The 26549-nt window shown below is 36.8% G+C and overlaps 2 protein-coding genes and 1 pseudogene across 2 annotated transcripts; 2 read left to right on the top strand and 1 right to left on the bottom strand.

Moving 5' to 3' along the window:
• The first annotated feature begins 332 nt into the window (after nt 1–332).
• Nucleotides 333–1681, top strand: LOC100661013 (olfactory receptor 5B12-like). Its single transcript, XM_003421347.3, has one exon. It carries the CDS (start codon nt 375–377, stop codon nt 1326–1328), a length of 954 nt encoding a protein of 317 aa, XP_003421395.2. The 5' UTR covers nt 333–374; the 3' UTR covers nt 1329–1681.
• A 15513-nt stretch (nt 1682–17194) lies between these two features.
• On the top strand, nt 17195–18904 carry LOC100661297 (olfactory receptor 5B12). The gene has a single exon (XM_023540565.2). The coding sequence runs from the start codon at nt 17936–17938 to the stop codon at nt 18863–18865; it is 930 nt and encodes a 309-aa protein (XP_023396333.2). The 5' UTR covers nt 17195–17935; the 3' UTR covers nt 18866–18904.
• Nucleotides 18905–23978: 5074 nt separating this feature from the next.
• On the bottom strand, nt 23979–25536 carry LOC100666592 (olfactory receptor 5B2-like; annotated as a pseudogene).
• Nucleotides 25537–26549: the final 1013 nt, after the last annotated feature.

Genomic DNA, 26549 nt, shown 5'->3' with positions numbered 1-26549 from the left:
TCACATCAGCTACTTGAGTTAATTTAGATTAGTTAATATCAACAATGTTTTGTGTCAGTGTTAGAAAAGCTGAATTGGAAGTCTGGCCCATTCCAGTCAGTAAATAATCTTGTGATTTTGCAAAACTCACTTTCCTTCTCTATACTTTATTTTCAAAATCCTTTTAGCTGGAACACCTTATCATTCCATAAACAACTAAAAGTAGAAGTTTGTTTGTTAGTCATACCTTACATCTAGTGAATCCTAGAAATGATCATTGCAATGCTAAAATAAGGGATGAAGTAGACATACTAATTAATAGCAGGACAGTGGTTTATCCTCTTTCATTATGATCCTGTTTTCTCATTGCCACAGGGCAGCTACATAATTTCCAAATGATCCCAATGGAGAACAGAACAGAGTTGACTGAGTTCATTCTTGCGGGGCTTACCAATGACCCAGAACTGCAGATCCCGCTCTTCATAACCTTTTTTCTCATCTACCTCATCACTCTGCTTGGGAACCTGGGGATGATCCTGTTGATCCTGATGGACTCTCGTCTCCACACTCCCATGTACTTTTTCCTCAGTAACCTCTCTCTGGCCGACTTTGGTTACTCCTCAGCTGTTACTCCTAAGGTAATGGCAGAGTTTCTCACAGGAGACAAAATTATCTCCTACAATGCTTGTGCCACTCAGTTCTTCTTTTTTGCAGGCTTTATCACTGTGGAAAGTTTTCTTTTGGCCTCAATGGCTTATGATCGCTACGCAGCAGTGTGCAAACCCCTTCACTATACCACCACAATGACAACAGATGTGTGTGCTTTTCTGGCCATAGGCTCCTATGTCTGTGGTTTCCTGAACGCTTCCATCCACACTGGGAACACTTTCAGGCTCTCCTTCTGCAGGGCCAATGTGATTGATCACTTTTTCTGTGATGCTCCTCCTCTTCTGGCTCTCTCATGCTCTGACAGATACATCAGTGAGACAGTTATTTTTTTTGTAGTAGGTTTTAATGCCCTTTTTTCTCTCCTGGTCATCTTGATCTCTTATTTGTTTATATTTACTACTATCCTGAGAATGCACTCATCTGAAGGACGCCAGAAGACCTTTTCCACCTGTACTTCCCACCTCACTGCAGTCTCCATCTTCTATGGGACAGTCATCTTCATGTACTTACAACCCAGCTCCATTCATTCCATGGATACAGACAAAATGGCATCTGTGTTCTACGCCATAGTCATTCCCATGCTTAACCCTCTGGTCTATAGTCTTAGGAACAAAGAGGTCAAGAGTGCCTTTCAGAAGGCTGTTGGGAAGGCAAAGTCTTCTATAGGATTTATATTTTAATTATATAGAATCCAGGAAGGGACAGGAAGTAGAAAGTTGGACACAGGGAACCCAGGGTGGAAAGAGGGAAAGCACTGGTACATTGTGGGGATTACAACCAATGTCACAAAACAATATGTGCATAAATTTTTCAATGAGAAATTAACTTGAGCTGTAAACTTTCACTAAAGCACAATAAAATTTAATTAAAAAGAGACAAGTAAAGAAAGTCACTTTTCTAAAAATGTTCACTGTTATATTTAATTTATGAATTATGATGGTTCACTCTAAAAATAAATATTTTAAAGCCTTGAAAAAATTATATAGACTCCATCGCATGTCAGTTTAATGCAGATCAGATATATCTAAGGAAAATATTACCTTCCTAGCCCACAAATCTCCAAATTCTTGAGATGATTTCCCCAGCTTTAAAAAAAAAAAAAAAAAAAAAAATTTTTTTTTTTTTTTATTAAATCTACAAAGAGAATACTCAAAAAATATGAGACCTTAGGAATAATAGCTAAGGAAAAATCACCTGTGAGTGTGGAGTTTTTATTTTAAAAGTCCCTCTTTATTACATTTCATTACTTTATTTGTTGACATAATCATCTAAGTGCTGATGTGCACAGATAGGTAACCTTGCAGGGTCATATTATCACATGTCCACACACTCATCGCTCATGAGAAATCCATGACACCATCACACCTATGGATTGAGAAATTAGATAGCAAATAAATGGCATGGGCCTATTTTTATTCCAGGCTTTAGAACAGTTTTTGGAGTGCGATAATACATTCTTAAATATACACTTAATAGAAATATTTAAGAAGGCATTAAATAAACATTCAGAAACAGACTAGAATGAGACTATTCCTATTGATACTCTATTTTCCTTCCTCCCTGATTCTCTTTTCTCCTGAGAAGTAACTGTTGTCTTGAATTTTAAGCCATACTCTAGATTTTATTTACAATTTTACTACACGTGTATGTGCGTCTCAACAAAATATAGTATAGTTTGGTTTGTTTTTGAACTTCGTAAAGAAAAGAATGGTAAGCCATATATGATTCAGGAAGTTGATTTTTTTTCCACATGTATTTATGTGAAAAATATATTTACATCCAACCATGTTGATGCCTCTAGTTGTAGTTTATTTATTTTTACTGATATTTAGTATTTCACTGTGTGAATAAATTGTGAATTATTTATCCAATATATTGTTTTTCTCCCTGATTTTTGCTTCTACAAACAATACTCTGAATCTGGTTCCTGGTTTGCATGTGCGAGTTTTTGTTTTTTTTTTTTTAGGTATAAGCTTTGGAATAAAATTTCTGGGTCAGATGGTAGCTAGCATGTTCAACTTTAAAAAGAAATTGAATTGTTTTACAAAGTAGTTGTGAAAATACGCACTTCCACAAGCAGTGTGTGAATGTTATTGTTGCTCTAGATCTAAGGTATCACATGGTATTGACCAATGTAAATTTAATCCTTGGAAACTCTATGGGCAGTTCTACTCTGTCTTATAGGGTCACTATGAGTCGGAATCGACTCGATTTGGTACCGGGTTTTGGGTTAGCAAGTTTAAAATGCCTTCATTTTGCGTTTCTCCAGTTATTAAGACAACTAAGCATCTTTTCATATCTTTATCACTCTTTATCCTTTAGTTTCTTAAAAAAAAAAAAAAACAATTGCGTTCGAGTCAATTCCAACTTGTAGAGAGCCTATAGGACAGAGTAGAACTGCCCCATAGAGTTTTCAAAGAGTGCCTGGTGGATTTAAACTGCTGGCTTTTTGGATGGCAATTCATATTCTTTAGCCATTTTCTATTGGGTTTTTATTATTAATTTTTGTTTTTTAACTTGAACACTGTATAGTTCTGTAAACCATTCCATCAGTGACTGTGTGTGTTTCAGATATTCTCTCTTAGTGTGTGGCTTGTCTTCCAATTTTAGAAGGTTTATTGAGGACCAAAAATTATTAATATGAATATAATTGAATTCATCGATCTTTTTCTTATTGATTTGCACTTTTTGTGTACATTTAAGAAAACCTTCCCTATATAAAGACATAAAGATAGTTTTTTAATTTTCTTCTAAAAGTTTAAAGCTTTGTCTTTTACTTTTAAGCTTTTAATTCAACTTTGTCTTTTCTTTATTATATGAGGTAGCTGTCTAATATAATACTTTCCATGGATAAGCACTTTCCCCAACATCATTTTATGAATAGTCTTTTCTGTACTGATAATCAATGGTTTGTCGAAGTTAAAAGTGTTCACATGCCAAGATCAATTTCTGAAGAGACTATTTTTTTCTCATTTTTGAGTTATTTCTGTGTCAATATAACACTTTGTCAATTACAATTGTTTTATGGTAAAATTCGATATGAGTGAAAGAATGCATCCCTTCTTAGTCTTCAGCAAGTTCTTGGTTATCCTTCATTCTCTTTTCTTCCATATAAATTTTAGAATAATCATGTTAAGTTCTGTGAAAAATCATATTGGAACACTGATCGGAATTGCTTTGAGTTCAAAAATAAGATTGAGAACAATGGGTTCTTTATGATACTGACCCTCCATGTCCATGAAATTTGTGTTTTTCTCCATTTATTTAGTTCTTCTTTAATGTTTTATATATAATTAAATAAAGCACTTACAAATGTAAAATATTTAAATGTAATTTTAATTAAGGATATAAATTTATAATATATTTAACAACAAAAAAGTTAACAGTCACAGCATTTACAATTTTTCTGTTTTATGTCCTCGATATATATTTTTGGAAAATGTATTCCTAATTACTCAGTACTGCCTAGTGATGCTTATTTCTCATAGACAACAGGAGGATAGTGACCCAGTGAAAGGCTGACTCTCTGAGTTCAAGGCTTCACCAAGTTATCTGTCCTGAAGTTTTATTCACTTTTGTATGACAGAGTCCTCATTACTAATTCATTTTTCTTGCATACAACCCTGGTAAGACCTCTAGTACAAGAAAGGTATTAATAACTGGACATCTTTACTTTGGTTCTGATGGTAAAGTAAATGCTTTGCCACTTGCACCATTAAGTGCATTGTTTCCCTTAAGTTTTTGCTAGTTTGGTTTTCTTTTATGTATGCTTTATCAGTTTAAGAAAGTTCGTTCCAGTCCTTGTTTACTAAGGTTTTTTAAAAAATATGTCTGTGTGTTAAGGGTCATTCAATGCTTTTTCTGCACCTAGCAAAACCAAACCAAACCCTTTGCCATCAAGTTGATTCTGACTCATAGGGACCCTATAGAACAGAGTAGAACTGGCCCATAGGACAAAGTAGAAGTGCCCCTTAGGGTTTCCAAGGAGCAACTTGTGGATTTGAACTGCTGACCTTTTGGTTAGCAGCTGAACTCTTAACCACAATGCCACCAGGGCTCCTTTCTACATCTAACAATAATATTTTTCTTATTTATTGTATTAATGTATGTAATAACATCAATTTTTTTTTTAATGTTACTCAACTATGCATTCCCTGGTTGAACCAAACAAGGTCTTATTATACTAGGTTTTTGTATAATTATTGGATTCAGTTTGCTAATTTGTGAGGATATTTATGTCTGTTCATGAGTGAAATTGGTCTATAATTTGTTTTTTTCTTTATTGTCCTTGATTGATTTTGGTATCAAGCTAATGTTATTCTGATACGATAGTTACTATTTTCTGGGAATGTCTGTAAGAGTGGATTGTTTCTCTTGCTTGCTTATTTGGTGTAACTCCTCTGTAAAACCATATGGTTGAGTTTGTTTTCCTTGCTCTTTCTTTATTTTTTGAAATGATTTTAAATTATTGATAAACTTTAATTTTTTCTTCAGATTTTCTATTTTTTGTTGAGTTAGATTTGGTAAAGTGTATTTTTCTACAAAAAGAAAAAGACCATTGCTAATGCATACAAGAAGCTTCAATATTTTCTAAAAATTGACATCATAAATAGATCATCTTTCATGATAATATCGATAATAAAAGATTAGCATGATGTTGGAAATTTGATTAACTTCTCAGAGGAAAAATATATGAAACATATAATTTATTTGCTAGTGAACAAAATGAAAATATCATATTTGCAAATAGAGATAGTTTTTTCTTTTTTCATTTCCAAAATTGATAATTCTTATGTCTTTTTCTTCCCTCATTTCCTGGGCTGGCACCTCCAGTACAATGGTTAATAGAAGTACTGAGAACAGACACATTATCCCATTCCTATCACGGAGGAAAGCATTCAGTCTTTCACCATTAAGTATGATGTTAGCTTGGGGTTTTCATAAGTGACATTCATCAGGAGGCAGGCATTTCATTTCATTCTTTTTTGAGTGTTTTTATCATCAAAGGATGTTGGGCTTTGTAAAATGTTTTTAAAGCGTCTATTGAGAAGGTCATCTGTTTTTTGTCCCTTAGTGCTATTCATATGGTGTATTGCATTAACTGGCTTTTGGATGTTAAGCCAGCCTTACATTTTGGGATAAATTCCACTTTTCCTGATGTATAATCTGATTTATATGTTTCTGGACTCAGTTTGCTAATATTTTATTGATGACATTTGTAAGAGGTATTGGTTGGTATTTGTTTTGTTTTGTTTTTTCTTGTGATATTCTTGTTTGGTTTTGCTGTCAGAATAATACTGGCTTCATAATTGAGTTGGAATTTTTTTCTCCTCTTCCAATGTTTGGAATAATTTGTGAAAGATTGGTATTCCTCTATAAAGATTTGCTAGAACTCACCTGTGAAGCTATCTGAACCTGGGCTTTTCTTTGCAGAAGTTTTAAAATTACTGATTCAATCCCTTTATTTGTTGCAGGTCTGTTATTCAGACTTTCTAATTCTTCTTGAGTCAGGTTTAAAAGTTTTTGTCTCTCTAGCAATTTTTCCATTTCATCTAGGTTATCTAATATGTTGATATAAAAATGCCCATACTATTTCTTTACAATTTCTTTTATTTTTGTAAGGTCAGTAATAATGTCCCATTTTCTCTCTAATTTTAGAAATTTGAGTCTTCTGTATTTATTCTTTTGCACTGCTTCAACAAAAAATCACAAGGCACCCAAAGAAATTGAAAGTATTGTTCCATTCAACCACTTCAAAACTCCCATCAAAGATTCTACAAATGGCGCAGAATAACTGGATATCTCTATGTAAAAGAATGAAGTTGAATGCCTACTTCACACCATATACAAAATTAATTGAAAATAAATCAGGTATCTAAATGTAAGAAACTAAAACTATAAACCTCTTAGAAGAAAACAGGGGTAAACCTTCATGACCTCAGATTTGCAATAGTTTCTGAGATATTACACCAAAAGCACAAGCAGCAACAACAAAAATAGATAAACTGGACCTCTCCAAAATTTAAAACTTTTGTGCATCAAAGGACATTATCAAGAAAGTGAAAAGGAACCAACAAAATTGAAAAAAATGCTTGTAAGTGATATATATGATAAAGGTCTAGTATTAAAAATATGCTTTTACAACTCCAACAAAAAGGTAAAAGTTCAATTAAAAAATTATCAAAGAACTTAAATAGGCATTTCTTAAAGAAGGTATACAAATGGCTAACAAACACATGAAAAGATGTTCAACATAACCAGTCATTAGAGAAATGTAATTTGAAACTGATATGAGATATCACTTCACGACCATTAGAAAGACTATAATAAAAAATACGGAAAATAACAAATATTGGTGAGATGTGGAGAAACTGGAACCCTCATACCTTCCTACTGAGAATGTACAATGGTTTAGTCACTGTGGAACGCAGTTTGGAGATACCTCAAAAAGTTAAACATAAAATTACTATAAATAGGTATATTAGCTAGGTAGTTAGATAGCTGCTGTCAACTGACTTGTGTTGACTTTATGTATATAAGTATGAAACATTGCCTATTCCTGCATTATCCTCATGATCCCTGGAATGTTCAAGTCCAACCTTGCAGCTATTTTGCCAGTTCAACTCACTGGGGGTTTTACTCACCCTTGTTGGCCCTCTACTTCACCAAACATGATGTTCTCCATCAGCAATTGATCCTCCTGATGATGTGTCTAAAGCAAGTGAGTCAGACAATATTAAAAATTATAGTGATTCAGGTTAAAGTAAAAACCCCCTCACCAAGAGTTTCATAGACCATTCCTCATTTTCTGTTCACAGGCACAATTACATGAGGTATGTGGGAGAAATAATTTTATTATTTCAGTTTTATAAATAAAGAAAGTGATCATGGCAGAAGATAAAGAACCCCTCTAATTGCACATAAAAAAAAAAAAAACCACTGTCAATGAAGGACTTCAATCCAGGGGTACTTATAAGGGGAACTCAAAACCACTGTCAATGAAGGACTTCAATCCAGGGGTACTTATAAGGGGAACTCAGGATGATCAGTCAGTGGTAGAAGATGTGGTGACAGAAGGAAGAGGTTGAAGTCATACAAGGAAAGGGTTGTTAGCCAATGAATTCAAGTGACCTCTACAAACTGACAAAAAACAAGGATAGGAATTCTCCCCTTGATTTTACACTTCTGAATTCTAGAACTGTAAGGCAATGAAATGCTGTTGTTTGAAGATACAATGTTTAATTAAAAATTCATAACAAATATTTTGCAAAACTTTCCAAAATACTGACTCCAAAGACATCACAAGAAAATAGAATTATGAATTCTATCTTTATGAAGATAGATGCAAAATTCCTCAATGAAATGCTAGTAAATAAAATCCAGAAACATATAAAAGGATTACACAACATGTACACCTGGGATTTACCCCAGGAATGCAATGTTGGTTTAGCATCTGAAAACCAATTCATGTACTACATCGTATCATTAGTATAAAAGGCAAAAAGCACATGAAAATCTCGGTAGATGCAGAAAAAGCATTTGATTAAATTCAACACCACTTAAAACACTCATCAAAATAGGAATAGGAGAGTAATTCTTCATTCTGATAAAGGACATCTGTGAAAAACCCACAACTGTCAGCATACTTAACAGTAAAAGATTTCTAGATAAGAAGCAAGATAAGGATGTTAGCTCTCCCAACTTCTACTCAACATTGTAAAGGAGGCTCTATCCAGAGAAAATAGGCATGAAAATTAAATAAAATGCTTCCACATGGGAAAGGGACATTATCTTGCACATCAGAAAATCAGAAAATCTGATAAATCCAAGAAAAAAAAAAAAAACTATTAGAACTAACACCTGATATTAGCAAAGTTACAGCATACAAGACAAACACACCAAAATCAACTGTATTTCTATATACTTGTAATGAACAATGTGAAAAAAAAAAAAAACTCCACTTAGGATTGGGGGCCATGAGAAATGCTAAAGTTATGCCCCTTCCTAGGGAAATCATAACCTTTGAGGCCTGACCCAAGCCATGGTGTTTTCAATTGCCTCATATACATGCAAAAGCTGGACAATGAATAAGGAAGAAAAGAATAATTGATGCCTTCGAATTATCATGTTGGTGAAGAATATTGAATATACCATGAACTTCCAGGAGAACGAACAAATCTGTCCTGGAAGAAGTGCCGGCAGAATGCTCCTTAGAAGTGAGGATGGAGAGACTTCATCTCACATGCTTTGGACATGTTACCAGGAGGGACCAGTCCCTGGAGAGGACATCATGCTTGGTAAAGGGTTAGCAAAAAGAAGACCCTCAGTGACATGGATTGACACAGTGGCTGCAACTATGAGCTCAAGCATAACAACAATTGTGAAGACGACACAGAACTGGGCAGCATTTTGTTCTGTTGTACACAGGGTCATTGTGTTTTTGAAATCAAGAGGCTGTAAATAATTTCATTTGGATATGATAGATACATCTTAAATAGATGATGGCGTTTCTCACTATGATACTCCTTACACCAAATTAGTGGGAATGAAAGGTCCCCACTCTGAAGCTAATTGTGAATTCCAATGGCCATAGCATCAGGCAGAACAAGATTTGAACTATCATTATAACTGGCTATTCTAATTCTAAGATCCAAATCAATAACCCAGGTGATAGTTTTGGTATTTGTGATAAGTGTTTTTTGTTTGGTTTCTTTTGTTTACAGGTTTTGTTCTTGATGGATGCTAAAATGGAAACTGCCAAGGAGAAGGTCTTGCTAACTACGCTGAAGCTATACTGGTTTCTTTTAAATTTTTGTTGAATTCTTCTAAATGCAGGACTTTTCATTTTGCCCAGAACAACGTTTCCCACCCTGGCTCTTTGTCACTCTCAAGCCTAGCTGAAATGTTAATTTTCCTGAGAAAAGATTCTGACCAACTGAATGTAAATTTCTTCTTTCTTATTGTTCCATATATAATTATGTGCTTATTATATATGTAGTTATATATATGTACATATATATGTATGCATATGTATGTATATATATATATACCTATATATAAACCCAAAGAACCAAACCCCTTGCTGTCAAGTATTCCAACTCATAGTGATCCTGTAGGGTTTCCAAGGAGCCCCTGTTGGATTTGAACTACTGACCTTTTGGTTAGCAGCCATAGTTTTTAACCACTACACCACCACTGTTTCCATATATATACATATACACACATATGCATATATATATATCACTTTCTTGTATATATGAATATATACTCCTTAGTGTATTTTATTCTTTAGTGTCTGCCTTCTCCATTAGACTTAAGCACCATGAGTGCAATACCATGTTTGTTTTGCATGGGTTCTGTATACCCAGGAAGGAGCCCTGGTGGTACAGTGGTTAAAGGAGCTCGGCTGCTTACCAAAAGGTCGGCAATTCGAACCCACCAGCCACTCTGCTGGAGAAAGATGTGGCAGTCTGCTTCTGTAAAGATTTACAGCCTTGGAAACCCTATGGGGCAGTTCTACTCTGTCCTATAGGGTCGCTATGAGTTAGAGTCAACTCATTGGGAGTGGGTTTCATTTTTTTGGTTGGTATATCCAGGGCTCAACATTGTGGCTGAAACTTATTGAGATCAAAAAACAATTGATCGAATGAAGAAAACCAAAGACACAAGGGAAAGATTAGCCCAAAGGACTAACGGACCACAAATACCATAGCCTCCCCTAGATTGAGTCTAGCACAACTAGATGGTGCCAGTTACCACCATCGACTGCCCTGACAGGGATCACACTAGAGGGTCACCGACAGAGCTGGAGAAAAATGTAGAACAAAATTCTAACTCACAAAAAAAAAAAAAAAAAAAAAGACCAGACTTCTTACTGATCTGACAGAAACTGGAGAAACCCCAAGAGCATGGCACCCAGACACACTTTTTTTTTTTATGCTTTAAGTGAAAGTTTAGCATACAGGTCAGTTTCTCATACAAACACTTATACACACATTGTTATGTGACCCTATTTGCTCTCTCTTCAATGTGACCAGCACTCACCTTCTCTCCACCCTGTATTTTCCGTGCCCATTCAACCAGCTCCTGTCTCCCTGTGCCTTCTCATCTCACCTCCAGACAGGAGCTGACCACAATCTCATGTGTCAGCTCCTGTCTCCCTGTGCCTTCTCATCTTACCTCCAGACAGGAGCTGCCCACATAGTCTCATGTGTCTACTTGAGCTAAGAAGCACACTCCTCACCAGCATCATTTTATGTCTTACACTCCAGTTTAATCTTTGTCTGAAAAGTTGGCTTTGAAAATGGTTTAATATGGGGCTAACAGAGAGTCCAGGGACCATGACCTCTGGGATCCCTCCAGTCTCAGTCAGACCGTTAAGTCTGGTCTTTTTACTAGAGTTTGAGGTCTACATTCCATTTTTCTTCTGCTCCATCAGAGATTCTCTGTTGTGTTCCCTGTCAGGGAGGTCATTGGTGGTAGCCAGGCACCATCTAGTTCTTCCAGTCTCAGGCTGATGGAGTCTTTGGTTTATGTGGCCATTTCTTTCTCTTGGGCTCATATTTTCCTTGTGTCTTTGGTGTTCTTCATTCTCCTTTGCTATAGGTGGGTTGAGACCTATTGATACATCTTAGATGGCCACTGGCTAGCTTTTAAGGCCCCAGATGCCACTCACCAAAGTGGGAAGTAGAAAGTTTTCTTAATACACTTTGTTATGTCAATTGACCTAGATGTCCCCTGAAACCATGGTCCCTAGATCCCCATCTCTGCTATTCTGTCCCTCGAAATGTTTGGTTGTATTTAGAAAACATGTTAGCTTTTGGACTAGTCCAGTTGTGCTGACTTCCCTTGTATTGTATGTTGTCTTTCCCTTCACCTAAAATAATTCTTGTCTACTAATTAGTGAATACCCCTCTTCCTCCCTCCCTCCCCACCCTCATAACTGTCAAAGAATGTTTTCTTCTGTTTTTAAACGTTTTCTTGAGTTCTTATAATAGTGGTCTCACACAATATCTGTTCTTTTGCGACTAATTTCGCTCAGCATAATGCCTTCCAGATTGCTCCCCATTACGTTTCATGGATTCATCACTGTTCTTTACTGTTATGTAGTATTCCATTGCAGACACCCTTTTAACTCAGTACTGAAGTCATTCCTGAGGTTCACCCATCAGCCAAATATTAGACAGGACTGTAAAACAAAATGAGTCTAAATGGGCATACCATCCCATGGGCAAGAACTAGGACAGGACAGCTGGTAATAGGGAACCCAAGGTCAAGAAGGTGAGAGTGTTGACATGTTGTGGAGTTGGCAACCAATAACACAAAACAATATGTGTATTAATTGTTTAAGGAGAAACTAATTTGGTCTGTAAACCCTCATCTAAAATACAATAAAAAAAAAAAGCTGAAAGAATAGATATTTCTTCTCAATGGTGCTAACATTTAAGCTTAATTAAGGGAAGCAGTGATTCCTGGGGTCTCTTTGGTTTGTTTAGTGACAGAGCTGCATCTGTATCTCTCAAAGTTTATAAAAAATTGCTTCCCTGGAGGTAATGCAGTGGCTTGATTTGTGCGTTATCAAGGAGAATTAATTCAAGTAATGTAAATGCACCAGTGATTTCTCCCAGCAAGCAGAGCTGGGTCTCCTCAGACGCTTTAATTGCATGTTCCCTACTTGTGTGAGACAAAGAGTTTTTGTAGCCCTCACGGGAGATTTGTCTCCTGAGAGCACCATGGCTGAATAATTACCTCCTGGTTCCTAGTCTTTAACCTTTTGATTCCCCCCATTAATCCAACTGGTCTCATATTAGATGGGAAAGCCAAGAGCCAGAGCCCCTTTGACCATTAATTCATTTATCTGTTTGTTAATAGCTATTCATTTCTAACAGTGACCCACCTACAAACTGAGCTATTATTAAGAGCCTGAAACAGTGAGTAAAGAAAATACTCCCAAATAACAATGACTTTGATAGTGATCAAGATGTCCACCTCTTATTTTCTCATCAAAGCATCAGTCCTTTGGAGAGGATCTTTTGGGGGGCCACCTTTATATTAATTCTGTATTATAGATGGTGATATCGAAGCTCAAAGAGGTTAGGTGACTTATCTGAGAAGAGAGAGCAGCAGGTCCAGGACTAGAAGTCATGTTAGCTGATTCCAAGGCCAGGAAGCATTTTTTTTTTCTTCATTTTCTCCTTGCCTCCAGAGAACATTAAATCTTCTGGATAAATACTAAAGAAGAACTTCCAAATAGGGTATTTTCTTTCTTTCATGGGCTGAATTGCTGGTTTGGGATTCACTCATGTATGAAGATGGAAGATTTGCATGTTGTATTGCTCAGGCAACAGAGTACACCTTTAGATCAAATTTACAGTCAGTGAAAATTTGAGAGGATAGAGGTGACCAGGAAAATACATTTAGGCAGCCACCTGCCAAGAGTTTAAACTTGAACGTTTTAAACATTTCCTATATTTGTTTCAGACAATCAAAGTTTACATATCACAAACACTATGGAGATCCTCTTGGAATATGTGTATTTATCACATGACACAGAGAAAAGGCACAAGAGGGCCTTCAATCCCTCCTTTGACAGGCATGAGATTATAAGACATTGAAAAAGTTATTCAGACTCTTTCAATCTAAGTTTTCTACTTCAAAGGATGCAATAGTGTCATCTTGATTAATTCCAGCTTTGTTGAGAAAATCAAATAAGGTATCCATATGTGGGGCAGTTCTACTCTGTCCTATAGGGTCGCTATGAGTCGGAATCGACTCAACGGCACTGGGTTTATACGAAAATATATTGTGATCTGAATGCACATACTAGAATTTAAAAATAGAAATAGAGAGAAACAAAATAGGAAGGAATAAGGCTTAGAAACCAACTCTGAAATGCACTGAATTGCAGATGTGTAAAAATCACACAGAGCACACCTAATACGTCAATGAGGAGATCTGAACTCCAGTTATGATTCTGCTGATAAAGACTTACCTGGTGTTGGACATCCATTTTTGAAATTATTAGATGGACTGGCTGATTCACTATAATGTGAATGGGATCATCCCTCCATGCCATATGCCTGAGGGAATGAGAAATCAATACTTCCTCCCTGAGAATGGAGAATAAGAAGTGCACGTAATAGTCTTCAGTTTGTATCTCTGTCTCAGTCCACGAAGGATTTGGAGGTCAGGGAATGTGTCTTTTGTATCATTGACGGCCTGGAAATTAGCATACAACCTGGAACACTGTAGGCACCTAACTTAGTGTTTACGAAGAGAATGAATGAATGAATGAATGAACAGCTCCAGCACTTTATGTGAGTTATTGGTCGATATTACCAAAGATTCGTGTTCTTTTCAAACTGTTGAAGGATTTGGGGGAAGAGGTAGTGGGTGGGTTGTAAACATTTATAGATCCAGATTTTTCATTCAGTGGAGTTTCAAAAAGGTATGTTAGTTGCTCAAAGTTAAGCAAGCTAGTAAGTTTATTGATTCCCGTGCTTGTCCTTTTCAATTATGCACATTAAATTCTAATGCTGTATTTAATCAATCAATCAATCAGTCAATGATATAAGTAAATTCTTTTTGTCTCATTTGGGCTAGAGAGCTTAAGATATGTGTACAAATTTTAGGAAAATATTTCCCAGTGACAAAAAGATCAGATGTGGATTCAATGTGACATGGGTTCAAATCCCAACTTTGCTGCTTCCTTCAATCTTCAACTTTTAGCTAAATGGCAATAAAATTCCTCTTCCCCACCTGTAATTTAGGAATAATATATCCCATGGTGTGTGAAGATTAATAGAGGCAAAGTAGCACAGCCTTAATCATGGTGCCCAGAACATAGTAAAGGATCAATAAATCATATCTACTTTAGAAGTCCCTGGGTGATGCAAAAGTTTAATGGGTTCCACTGCTAACCAAAAGGTTGGCGGTTTGAGTCTATCCAGAGGCATCTTGGAAGAAAGGCCTATTTACTTACTTCTGAAAAATAAGTCGCTAAAAACACTATGGAGCACTGTCTTACTCTGACACACATGGAGTCACCTTGAGTTGGAATCAACCCAAAAGCAACTGGTTTTGGTTTTTTATTATGACTTGTCATTATTTAAATAGTTACCTCCACCTAGACATTATCTATAATCTATATGGGAAGAGAAAAATTAAGATAACAAATTATTTGAGTAGCAAATTGATAAATGGTGTTCTACTGATTACAATGACAAAGCTGTGTCTAAACACCAAAGAATAGTGGAAGACTTCAAGGAATCATTGTCTTGCTCATTGTAGCCACTTAAAAATTATTGAATAAAATGCATGACTAGATGTTATGTCTCAAGATTCTAAATAATTCCTATAGTAGGAATTCATCTCTTAAAGACTTGTTAGTCTATAAGTGATATTACTAAAATTTTAGAACAAATGTATAAAATAGATAAAATTTTCAGGCTCCATTTTGGAAAGACTCCGAATTTCCAAATGTAAGTGTAGATTCCATAATAGGCTTTTATGCAGACTTCAATAAAGTCCCTAAATAAGTCAGAAAATAAATGTTAAAGTATAGAAATTTATAATTTTTTTTTTTTTTTGGTCTATGATGTATGGATCCAAGCTTTCTCAGGTTTGAGAAGGAAAGGATGGTAGGACAAAAAAATGCATCAGTCACATCACAGGACCCCAGATTTTATTCTCACATGGAAGCCCTCCTTGACTTAGCCCATACAATGAATTCTCATAGAATAGATACATCTAGTGACCCTAAGTCAATAAATTATGCCCAATGCTATTTTTCCCATTATACAGGTGGGGAACTGAAGCCCATATGAGTTGGTTAATACTCAGGATCACTGAAGAAATAATTTGGAAACTTACTTGGCAGAGCTGGACCAGGCACTCACACAGGTAGAGAAATATTATGTGAAAAACTGAAGGAGAGTGTGTAAAGGATAGAAGAGTGAAGAAACTTGGGAAGAAAGCAAATGGAATGAGGGACATAATAAGAACTTTGATTTCACACTTATCTGAAAGCCCTATCTTACATCATTCATCTCTGCAATCCCCTGACTAATTGCTCTGTCCAAATCATACATAAGAACTTACACAATACCAATTTTCTTTATCTGCCTACTTTGATAATAGATTGATATGAAAAATGGTGGCTGAGTGATTTTAAGCACCACTGAATTTCATCATTTCTTTAGATGGTTTAGCTGGAATTTGCATCTAAAAGTCCCTGATCTGTACTTCTGTTTTTAATCATTATTTTATAGATGTTTTCGTTCCTTATTCATTGATTTATAGTCCTTTGACATTGTGAGATAAATTATATACTCTCAGTATCTATTATACAGTGATGGTACCCTGGTGGCATGTTGGTTAAGTATTTGGCTGCTCCTTGGAAACCCTATGGGGAAGTTCTAACCTGTCCTATAGGGTTGCTATGAGCCAGAACCAACTCGATGACAACAGGCTTGGTTTGATTTTGTGTTTACTATATAGTGATACCATTTAGACTAGAAACATGTTATGTGACAGTCTTTCACTATCATATAACACTGTACTTAAAACAGTGGAGATGACAAAAAAAAATATGAGTGGAAATAAAATGAACTGAATTTCAAATCACTTTAAGTTAATCTAATTTAAAGAAATGAAATGAAAATTCTGCTGAAGATCATTCAAAAACGGCTGCAGCGGTATATCGACAGGGAACTGCCAGAAATTCAGGCCAGTTTCAGAAGAGGATGTGGAACCAGGGATATCATTGCTGAAGTCAGATGGATCCTGGCTGAAAGCAGAGAATACTAGAAGGATGTTTACCTGTGTTTTATTGACTATGCAAAGGCATTTGACTGTGTGGTTCATAACAAACTATGGCTAACACTGTGAAGAATGGGAACTCCAGAACACTTAATTGTGCTCATGAGGAACCTTTACATAGATCAAGAGGCAGTTGTTTGGACAGAACAAGGGGATCCTGATTGGTTTGAAGTCAGGAAAGGTGTGCATCAGGGTTGTATTCTTTCACCATACCTATTTAATCTGTATGCTGGACAAATAATCCAAGAAGCTGGACTATATGAAGAAGAACGGGGCATCAGGATTGGAGGAAGACTCATTAACAACCTGGGTTATGCAGATGACACAACCTTGCTTGCTGAAAGTGAAAAGGACTTGAAGCCCTTGCTAATGAAGATCAAATACCACAGCCTTCAGTATGGATAGCACCTCAACATAAAGAAAACAAACATCCTCACAACTGGACCAACAAGCAACATCCTGATAAAGGGAGAAAAGATTGAAGTTGTCAAGGATTTCATTTTACTTGGATCCACAATCAATGGCCATGGAAGCAGCATTCAAGAAATCAAAAGACGCATTGCATTGGGCAAATCTGCTGCAAAGGACCTCTTCAAAGTGTTGAAGAGCAAAGATGTCACCCTGAAGACTAAGGTGCACCTGACCCAAGCCATGGTATTTTCAATCACATCATATGCATGTGAAAGCTGGACAATGAATAAGGAAGACTGAAGAAGAGTTGATGCCTTTGAATTGTGGTGTTGGCAAAGAATATTGAATATACCATGGACTGCCAAAAGAACGAACAAATCTGTCTTAGAAGTACAACCAGAATTCTCCTTAGAAGCAAGGATGGCGAGACTGTGTCTTACATACTTTGGACAGGTTGTCAAGAGGGATCAGTCTCTGGAGAAGGGCATCATGCTTTGCAGAGTACAGGGTCAGCGGAAAAGAAGAAGACCCTCAACGAGGTGGACTGACAGTGGCTGCAACCATAAGCTCAGGCATAACAACGATTGTAGGGATGGAGCAGGATGGGACAGTGTTTCATTCTGTTGTGCATAGGGTTGCTATGAGTCTGAACCGACTCGATGGCACCTAACAACAACAACAACTTAATGAATATCTTCAATATTTTGTGTCCATATTAGAAAATCTGACTTGGTAGTCTGACCCACTTTGGTCATTAGTCCTGTGACCTTGCGTAAGTCACTTTCTGTCTCTGCACTTTTGATTGATCTTTTATGGAGTTGGTGGATTGGGTTATATTATTTCCAAAATCCTTTTCACTGTAAAACCTATTGTGATATCAATAAACAGTAGTCAAATTTTATTTTCATAGCCATGCTTTAAATTCAGAACCCTGAAAACTATCCTTGCAATGTTGAAATAAGACATATCAGTATCATGCTGCTGGCTCTCAGTGCAGTCTTCTTTTCCATTCTGACCCTATTTTGTCATTGCTACAGGGCAGCCACAGGAATCTCAAATGATTCCAAAGGAGAACAGTACAGAGTTGACTGAGTTCATTCTTGTGGGGTTAACCAATGACCCAGAACTGCAGATCCCGCTCTTCATAACCTTTTTTCTCATCTACCTCATCACTCTGGTTGAGAACCTGGGGATGATCCTGTTGATCCTGATGGACTCTCGTCTCCACACTCCCATGTACTTTTTCCTCAGTAACCTCTCTCTGGCCGACTTTGGTTACTCCTCAGCTGTTACTCCTAAGGTAATGGCAGAATTTCTCACAGGAGACAAAATTGTCTCCTACAATGCTTGTGCCACTCAGTTCTTCTTTTTTGTAGCCTTTATCACTGTGGAAAGTTTTCTCTTGGCTGCAATGGCTTATGATCGCTACGCAGCAGTGTGTAAACCCCTTCATTACACCATCACAGTGACGACAAATGTATGCGTTCTTCTGGCCATAGGCTCCTATGTCTGTGGTTTCCTGAATGCTTCCATCCACACTGGGAACATTTTCAGGCTCTCCTTCTGCAGGTCCAACGTGATTGATCACTTTTTCTGTGATGCTCCTCCTCTTCTGGCTCTCTCATGCTCTGACAGATACATCAGTGAGATAGTTATTTTTTTGGTTGTAGGTTTCAATGACCTCTTTTCTCTCCTGGTCATCTTGATCTCTTATTTGTTTGTATTTACCACTATCCTGAGAATGCGTTCACCGGAAGGACGCCAGAAGGCCTTTTCCACCTGTACTTCCCACCTCACTGCAGTCTCCATCTTCTATGGGACAGGCACCTTCATGTACTTACAACCCAGCTCCAGTCACTCCCTGGGCACAGACAAAATGGCATCTGTGTTCTATGCCATAGTTATCCCTATGCTTAATCCACTGGTCTACAGCCTTAGGAACAAAGAGGTCAAGACTGCCTTTCGGAAGGCTGTTGGGAAGGTATAGACTTCTATAAGATTCATATTTTAATTACATAGAATCCAACATAAGGTGGTTTCATCCATCTTAGATGTATCCATGGGAAATATTTACCTTCCTAGCTCAAATTTTCTAATTTTTTTAAACGATTTCTCAGACCTCTATTACTTCTACTAAGCAAATGTTCTAAAAACTATGAGATCTTAGAAATAATAGCTAGGAGTCCCTGGGTGGTTAACGTGTTCTTCTGCTAACCAAAAGTTGAAAGTTTGTGGCCATTTGAGGCACCTTGGAAGAAAGGCCTGGTGATCTGCTTCCACAAAATCAGCCACTGAAAGCCCTACGCATCACACTTCTACTTAGATACACATGGGGTTGCCATGATTCAGAATCAACTTAATGACGACTGATATAAGAATAATAGCTTAGGAAGTATCACCCATGAGCACTGAATTATTTTAAAAGTCCTTTTGCATTATGTTTTATTACTTTAATTTTTGTATAATCATTCAAAGTCCAATGTACAGAGGTAAGTACACTCATAGGTACATAGTATCACATGCCCACACACTCATTGTTCATAGAACCCCATGACACCCACACACCCATAGATAGAGAAACTCATTAAAGAGGTAAATGGATGGGTCTATTTTTATACTAGAATTTAAAACATTTATCTTGGTGTGTGATAATGCATTTGTAAATATAAATATTTTTCACATGTTTAATAAAACAGTCTTTCTATATATGACTTTTAATATTGTACTTGGCTTATTTTATTTCTGTGTAAAAACTAATAGGTTTTACTTTTTTTTTTTTAATTAACCTTTGTAAGATTGATTTCAAAGATCCTGAGTTTAGACTTATGATTGCTTTCTTGTTTGCCCTCATTTTTAGTGAAAACATATGCCTTTACATGGACATTTGTTCTCCTAGCTAAATTTATATCTTAATGACTTATTATCCAGAAATAATATTGTTTGTACAATTTAATAGAGTAAGCAAACCAGAATATAGGAAGAAGAAAAGGCACGTTTTAAGTCACTGAAATAAAAAATAACATCTAATTTTTTAATTTTAAGCACTAAGAATAGCAAAAGTATCAATAACTTATTTAAATATAAATACTATGATTTTGTTAATTCGTATGAATCTGCTAATATTTTGGTGTCACCGTGTTAAATTTTTTGAATCTATATGTTCCACTTGTTGACCCTTCCAAAATTATCACAGTGCATCTTATTTTAATTTTTTGAAATTCAGGATGTTTCATGAGACGTATTTTTTGCCTTGTTTGTAGGTGTAAGTTGATTTTCAGACTTTGTAGAAGCTGTTCTCATCTGTTACTTTTTTTTTATTTTTAAAATTATTTTGTTTTTGCTGTTGAAAATATGCACAGCAGAACATACACCAATCCAATAATTTCTACATGTACAATTCAGTATGATTACATTCTTCAAGTTGTACAATCATTCTCACCATTCTTTTCTGAACTGTTCCGCCCCCATTGACAAACTCACTGGCCCTTAAGTTTCCTATCTAACCTTTCAAGTTGCTGTTGTCAATTTGATCCCATCTAGATAGTTCTTTAAAAGAGCACAATGCTCAAGGGAGGCATTCTTTACTAGTTAAGCTAAACTCATGTTTGGTTTTAAGAAGACTTCAGAGGAGGATATTTTTGATTTAAAGTTTAAGGCTTAAATATGATCTCAGGTCAATAGCTGTAGGGGTTCACCCAGCTTCAATGGCTCCAGAAAGTCTGGATTTCGTGATAATCTGAAAATCTGTTCTGCATTCTCCCTCTTTTGATAAAAGTACTTGTATAGAATCTTTGATCAAAATGTTCAGTAATGGTAGCCAGGCACCATCCAGATCTTTTGGTTTCATGACAAAGAAGGCAGCCCTTCATAGAGTCAATTAGCCATGCATTTGATTCCCTCCTCCTACTCCTGATTCTCCTTCTTCTTCTGTTGCTCAGTCCTCCATGGCATCGACTTAAAGCATCTCATATTTTCACCAAAGAATGACATTATTGCCTTTAATTAACAATAAAATTGATATTTCCTCTCTCAAAGAAATGATTGGGGAAGAAGTATAAAATATAGATTAAGTGCATAAACTTTGGGGTCTGACTCCCTGAATTTGAATCTTGGCTGCATTATGTACTAGTTGTCTGAGTCGGACAAGTTATTTAATCTATATATGCCTCAGTTTCTTTATTTTAAAAATTGAGTTGTTGCAAGGATTATGTGAAATAACACATTTAATGTACTTGGAAAAGTGCCAAGCACATAGTAAGCACTCTCTTCATAAATGTTAACTTTTATTATAGTAATTATAGTATGCATACTTATTTCACACTCACTAAAAGTAATCATACATCAAGAATAAAACTTCTCAATAATATAAAACTATACTCATTGCTCATGCAAATAAATCGAGTGATTCTAAGAGTCTTATGAAAAATAAAAACTGCACAAAAACATATAGTAAATTTAGCTTTTAATTAATCTGCAAGATATATAACAACTGTTTACTTGAGTAAAATCCTTTGGGTTAATTCAAAAATATTAGCCATTTCATAAAAAGCTGGTAAGTACTCTTCAACACTGTCAGCTTCATCAAAAACAGGGGAAGACTGTGAAATTCAAGTACCAGAAGAGATTAAGGAGACATGACAACTAAATGCAAGAAGAGAAAAGAATATTAGTAGAAAACTAATGAAATTCAAACAATGGCTGAAGTTAAGGCAATAATAATGTACCAGTGTTGGTTTCTCAGTTTTGATAAATGAACCATGGTAATATAAGGTTTGAAACAGCATGAGATGCATTTCTCATGGCCATTGTAACATATTACCACAAAATTGGTGGCCTGAAACAGCTAATATTTATTATCTCACAGGTCTGGAGGTCAGAAGTCTGAACTGAGCTTCATTGGGCCAAAATCAATGTTTTGGTATGGCAGTGCTCCCTCTGGTGCTCTAGGGGAAAATCTGTCCATTGCCTCTTCCAGATTCCAGTGATGGCCAGCATGTCTTGGCTTATGGATGCATCCCTCCAATGTCTGCCTCTGTAGTCATATTGCCTTCTCTTCTTTCTCTGGTCAAATCTCCCTCTCATTCCCTGTTATAAGGATATATGTGATTGTATTTAGGGCCACCCAGAAAAACCAGAATATTCTCCAAATCTCAAAATCCTTAATTTAATTGTATCTTCTAAGTCCTTTTTTTTTGTCACATTAGACAACATTCACAGGGCCCAGGAGTTAGGACGTGGATAGATTTTTGGGGGTCCATTATTCAACCTACCACAGTGTTATGTGAGAACACTCTACACTACCTTCGAAAGCTTTCTGTGAGTTTAAAGCAATTCTGAAGAGAAATAGCCATTTCAAATAATAATTAAAGAATGGTTCTGACAGGAGGAACATCACCATCAAAGACACACGTGAACCTATGTGTTACGCCATAACCAAAAAACCCCACTACCGTTGAGTCAATTCTGAATCATAGCAACCCCATAGGATTTCCAAGGCTGTAAATCTCTACAGAAGCACACTGCCACATCTTTCTCCTGCAGAGCCGCTGGTGGTTTCCAACTGCCGACCTTTTGTTAACAGTTGATAGCTTTAACCACTGCAAGCATCGACATGACCCTGTTAGTACATTTAAGTACAATCTCACATATGCTGATATGTTGAAGCCTTGAACCATCTAGAGACACAAAAGAAGACATGGGTGCATATTTCCATGGGTAGCTTTAGTATAGAATTGAGCTCCCAGAAGATAAAATTAAATACATAAGAATTATTGTCTTAGCCATCTAGTGCTGCCCTAACAGAAATACCACAAGTGGATGACTTTAACAAAGAGAAATTTGTTTCCTCACAGAAAAATACACTAAAGGTCCAAATTCAAGGCATCAGCTCCCAGAGAAGCCTTTCTCTTTCTGTCGGCTCTGGAGGAAGGTCCTTGTCATCAATCTTCCCATGGTTGAGGATCTTCTCAGGTGCAGGGACCCCAGGTCCAAAGGATGCTCTCTGTTCCTGGTGCTGTTTTCTCAGTTGTATGAGGTCCTCAACTCTCTGCTTCCCGTTCACGTCTTGAGAGATAAAAGGCAGTGCAGGCCATGCCCCAGGGAAATTCCTTTTACCTTGGATCAGGGAGGTGACCTGATTAAGGGTGGTGTTACAATCCCACCCTAATCCTCTCAACATAAAATTACAATCACAAAATGGAGGACAGCCACACAATACTGGGAATCATAGTCTAACCAAGTTGACACATATTTTTGGGGGGACACAATTCAATCCACAATTATATATTGCAATAGCATATTGAATGTATGTTATGTTTACTACTGACAGATGTTTGTCATGTTTATATTCTACATGGACATTTAGAATCTGTGAAGTTAATTGTATAATCAGCGTGTAAGAAGTAATTTTCCAAGTTAAATCAGATATTAAAATTCTAATCACCACATATTTAATGTCTTTTATGACTTACTAACTAGTATTTATTTGCCATTTAATAAGATATCATCTCTAAGTATAAATTATGAAATCAAGAGATGATCCACTTGATAATATGATTCCCAGAAAATCGTTGTGTCCACAATTAGTGAGTGTAAGCACTGAGTAAGGAGCCCTGGTGGTGCAACTCTTAAGTGCTCAGCTGCTGGCCGAAAGATTGGGAGTACAAACCCATTTCAGTGGCTCCTTGGGAGAAAAGACTTGGTGATCCGCTCCTGTAGCCTAGAAAACACTAGGGGGAGCTCTACTCTGTCCCATGCAGTCGTAATTGACTTGGCAGCATCTAACAACAAGCACTGAATGACAATGCAGATAAAAATATTTCAACAAAGCAGAAAATTAGCCACGATTCTTGAAATGATCTAAAAATCTATCTAGAAGGTTTATTTTATGGGAAATACACTGTAACTATCAATGGTTCAAGGTTCAGCATATCAATACACTTGGACTTAAAGCTTAATTGATTTATTCATTTATTCATTCATTTAACAAATATTTGTTGAGAATATATTATAAACCAAATACTTCTATTTAATAAAGATCATGTTGAGGAAAAAAAAAACATAAAGCCCCTGTTCTCATAGAGTTTACATTGTAGCTGGGGGAGGTAGACAATAAAAGAAAGTGAACTAATAAATACACAATAGAGGAGTGTTGATAAGGGCATGAAGAAGAATACAGGGTGAGAGGACAGTGTACATGGGAAGGGGGAGGGTATTTTATAAAAATGGTCAAGGAACTTCTCTATGATAGGAAAACATTTAGGCAGAGACCAGAAGGAAGAAAAGGAACACTCCAGTCTGAGGGTACAGCAAGTACAAAGGGCCCTGAGGCAGGGTCATGCTTGGAGTTGTCAGGGAATAACAAGGAAATGGGTGTGAATGAAATGGAGTGAAAGACTGAGGAAGTTACAAGAGATAATGTAACTCAACTAAAGTATGAATGAATAGGCAGCATTAACCATTTCAAAGTGTTTGCTGACAGAAAGATGTACAACATGATTAATGTTCTCGGTGTATCTTCAAATAGTGTGAAATGTTGGTGGTGGTGTTCTTAGGTGACATCCTCATTCAGGTATGACATTTCCGGGCATAATGTTTTCTTTTTTCTAGGCTTTTGAAGAGGTAAGGGTACGGATAAGATCTGAAATGAAAGAAACTGGGACATTTCGATCCCACACCATTAAAATCCCAGTCCTAGAGACAATTTTGCCTTGTCAATAGCCTACTTGAATACACCCTTGACCTCCTTGTTCCTCAGGCTATAGACCACAGGGTTCAGCATGGGGATGACTGTGGCATAGAACACGGATGACATTTTATCTGTGTCCATGGAGTTGTTTTTTTTTTTTTTTTTTTTATGGAGTGACTGGAGCTGGGCTGTGGGTACATGAAGGTGACTGCCCCATAGAACATGGAAACAGCAGATGTGGGAAGCACAGGTGGACAAAGCTTTTTGGTGTCCCTGAGCTGAGTGTATCTTCAAGATGGTGATAAATATGAACAGGTATGAAATCAAGATAACCAGAAGAGCAAAAAGGACATTGAAAGTTGACACAAAAACAAGAACCAGCTCCCTAATGTGTTTATCAGAGCAAGAGAGAGCCATGACTGCTGGAACATCACAGAAAAAGTGCTGGATCATATTGGACCTGCATAAAGAAAGACTGAATATGTCCCCAACATGGAAGCAGGCATTCAGGAAACCACAGACATAGGAGCCTATGGCCAGACGTGTGCATACACTGGCACACTGGTCGTCATGGTTGTGGCATAATGCAGTGGCTTACACACTGCTATGTGACGGTCATAGGCCATTGAGGCCAAGAGGTAATTTTCCACTGTGGCAAAGGCTACAAAAAACAACATTTGAGCAGCACATGCATTGTAGGAGATGATATTGTCTCCTACAAGGAACCCAGCCATGACCTTAGGAGTGACAGCTGAGGAGTAACCAAAGTCCACCAGCGAGAGATTACTGAGGAAAAAGTACATGGGAGTGTGGAGACGAGAGTTCAGCAGAATCAGCGTCATCATTCCCAGGTTCCCAAACACACTGATGAGGTAAATGAGGGTGAACAAGATAAAGAGAGGGACTTGAAGTCCTGGAATGTTGGTGAGACCCACTAGGATGAACTCAGTCACCTCTGTACTGTTCTCCATGGAAACCATGACATGCCCTGCAGTAGTGAGAAATAAGGGAACAGTAGGTAAATGGAAAAAGTATTTCACTGAAATTAAAATATAAGTACTCCATTATTTCATTATGATAGTAATTCATTCTTCATCATTCTCTGAACTGACATGGATTTGCCAAAATAAGTGGATGCATAAATTATCTATGTAGTTATAGACTGTGAAACAAGAGATTCCTCAAAAATCATATGGCCAACTTCCCACTTTTGTTAATGAATAAACTGAGGTGCAGAAAGAAGTTGTAACTTGTCCCAAGTCACATATTTTCAATAAATACATTGCCCAAATCAGATCACCTAAGTCTATGAACAGCTTACATTTATAGAATGCTCACATTTCAGGTACTATTCTAGGCTATTTCTTTTTAAAATTTATTTATATAATGTTTAATGTGTTTATATATGTTTAATCCCCTGAACAAGCTGATAAAAGGTTGATTATTTTGAGCAAGTTTACTTGAGTGTCAAATGAGCCAAGCAGAATGGTTACTATGACCCATGCCCTTAACTGAAATGTAATTAAATTTAATTTACCACAGTTCACATTTACTCATTGTGTCCATTACCAAGCCTAATGTGTGGAGTTGCACAGTGAAGTAACTGAGATACATCTATACACCCTCAAAACATCTGTCAGTTTGTTGTACTGTGGGGGCTTGCATGTTGCTGTGATGCTGGAAGTGATACCACAGGTATTCAAATACCTGCAGGGTCACCCACGGAGGACAGGTTTCAGCTAATTTTCTAGTCTAAGGCAGACTAGGAAGAAGGACCTGACAGTTTATTTCTGAAAAGAAATGTCCAGTGAAAACCTTATGAATAGCAGCAGAACATTTTCTAATATAATGCAGGAAGATGAACCCCTCAGGTTGGAAGGCACTCAAAAGACATCATGCCTGATAAAGCAGAGGGTTAGCGAAAAAGAGGGAGGCCCTCTGTGAGACAGACTGACACAGTGGCTGCAACAATGGACTCACGCAT

The sequence above is a fragment of the Loxodonta africana genome, chromosome 7, assembly GCF_030014295.1.
Source record: "Loxodonta africana isolate mLoxAfr1 chromosome 7, mLoxAfr1.hap2, whole genome shotgun sequence".
Lineage (NCBI taxonomy): Eukaryota > Metazoa > Chordata > Mammalia > Proboscidea > Elephantidae > Loxodonta > Loxodonta africana.
The sequence above is the reverse complement of the archived record's forward strand: the minus strand, read 5'-3'. Positions and strand labels throughout refer to the sequence as shown.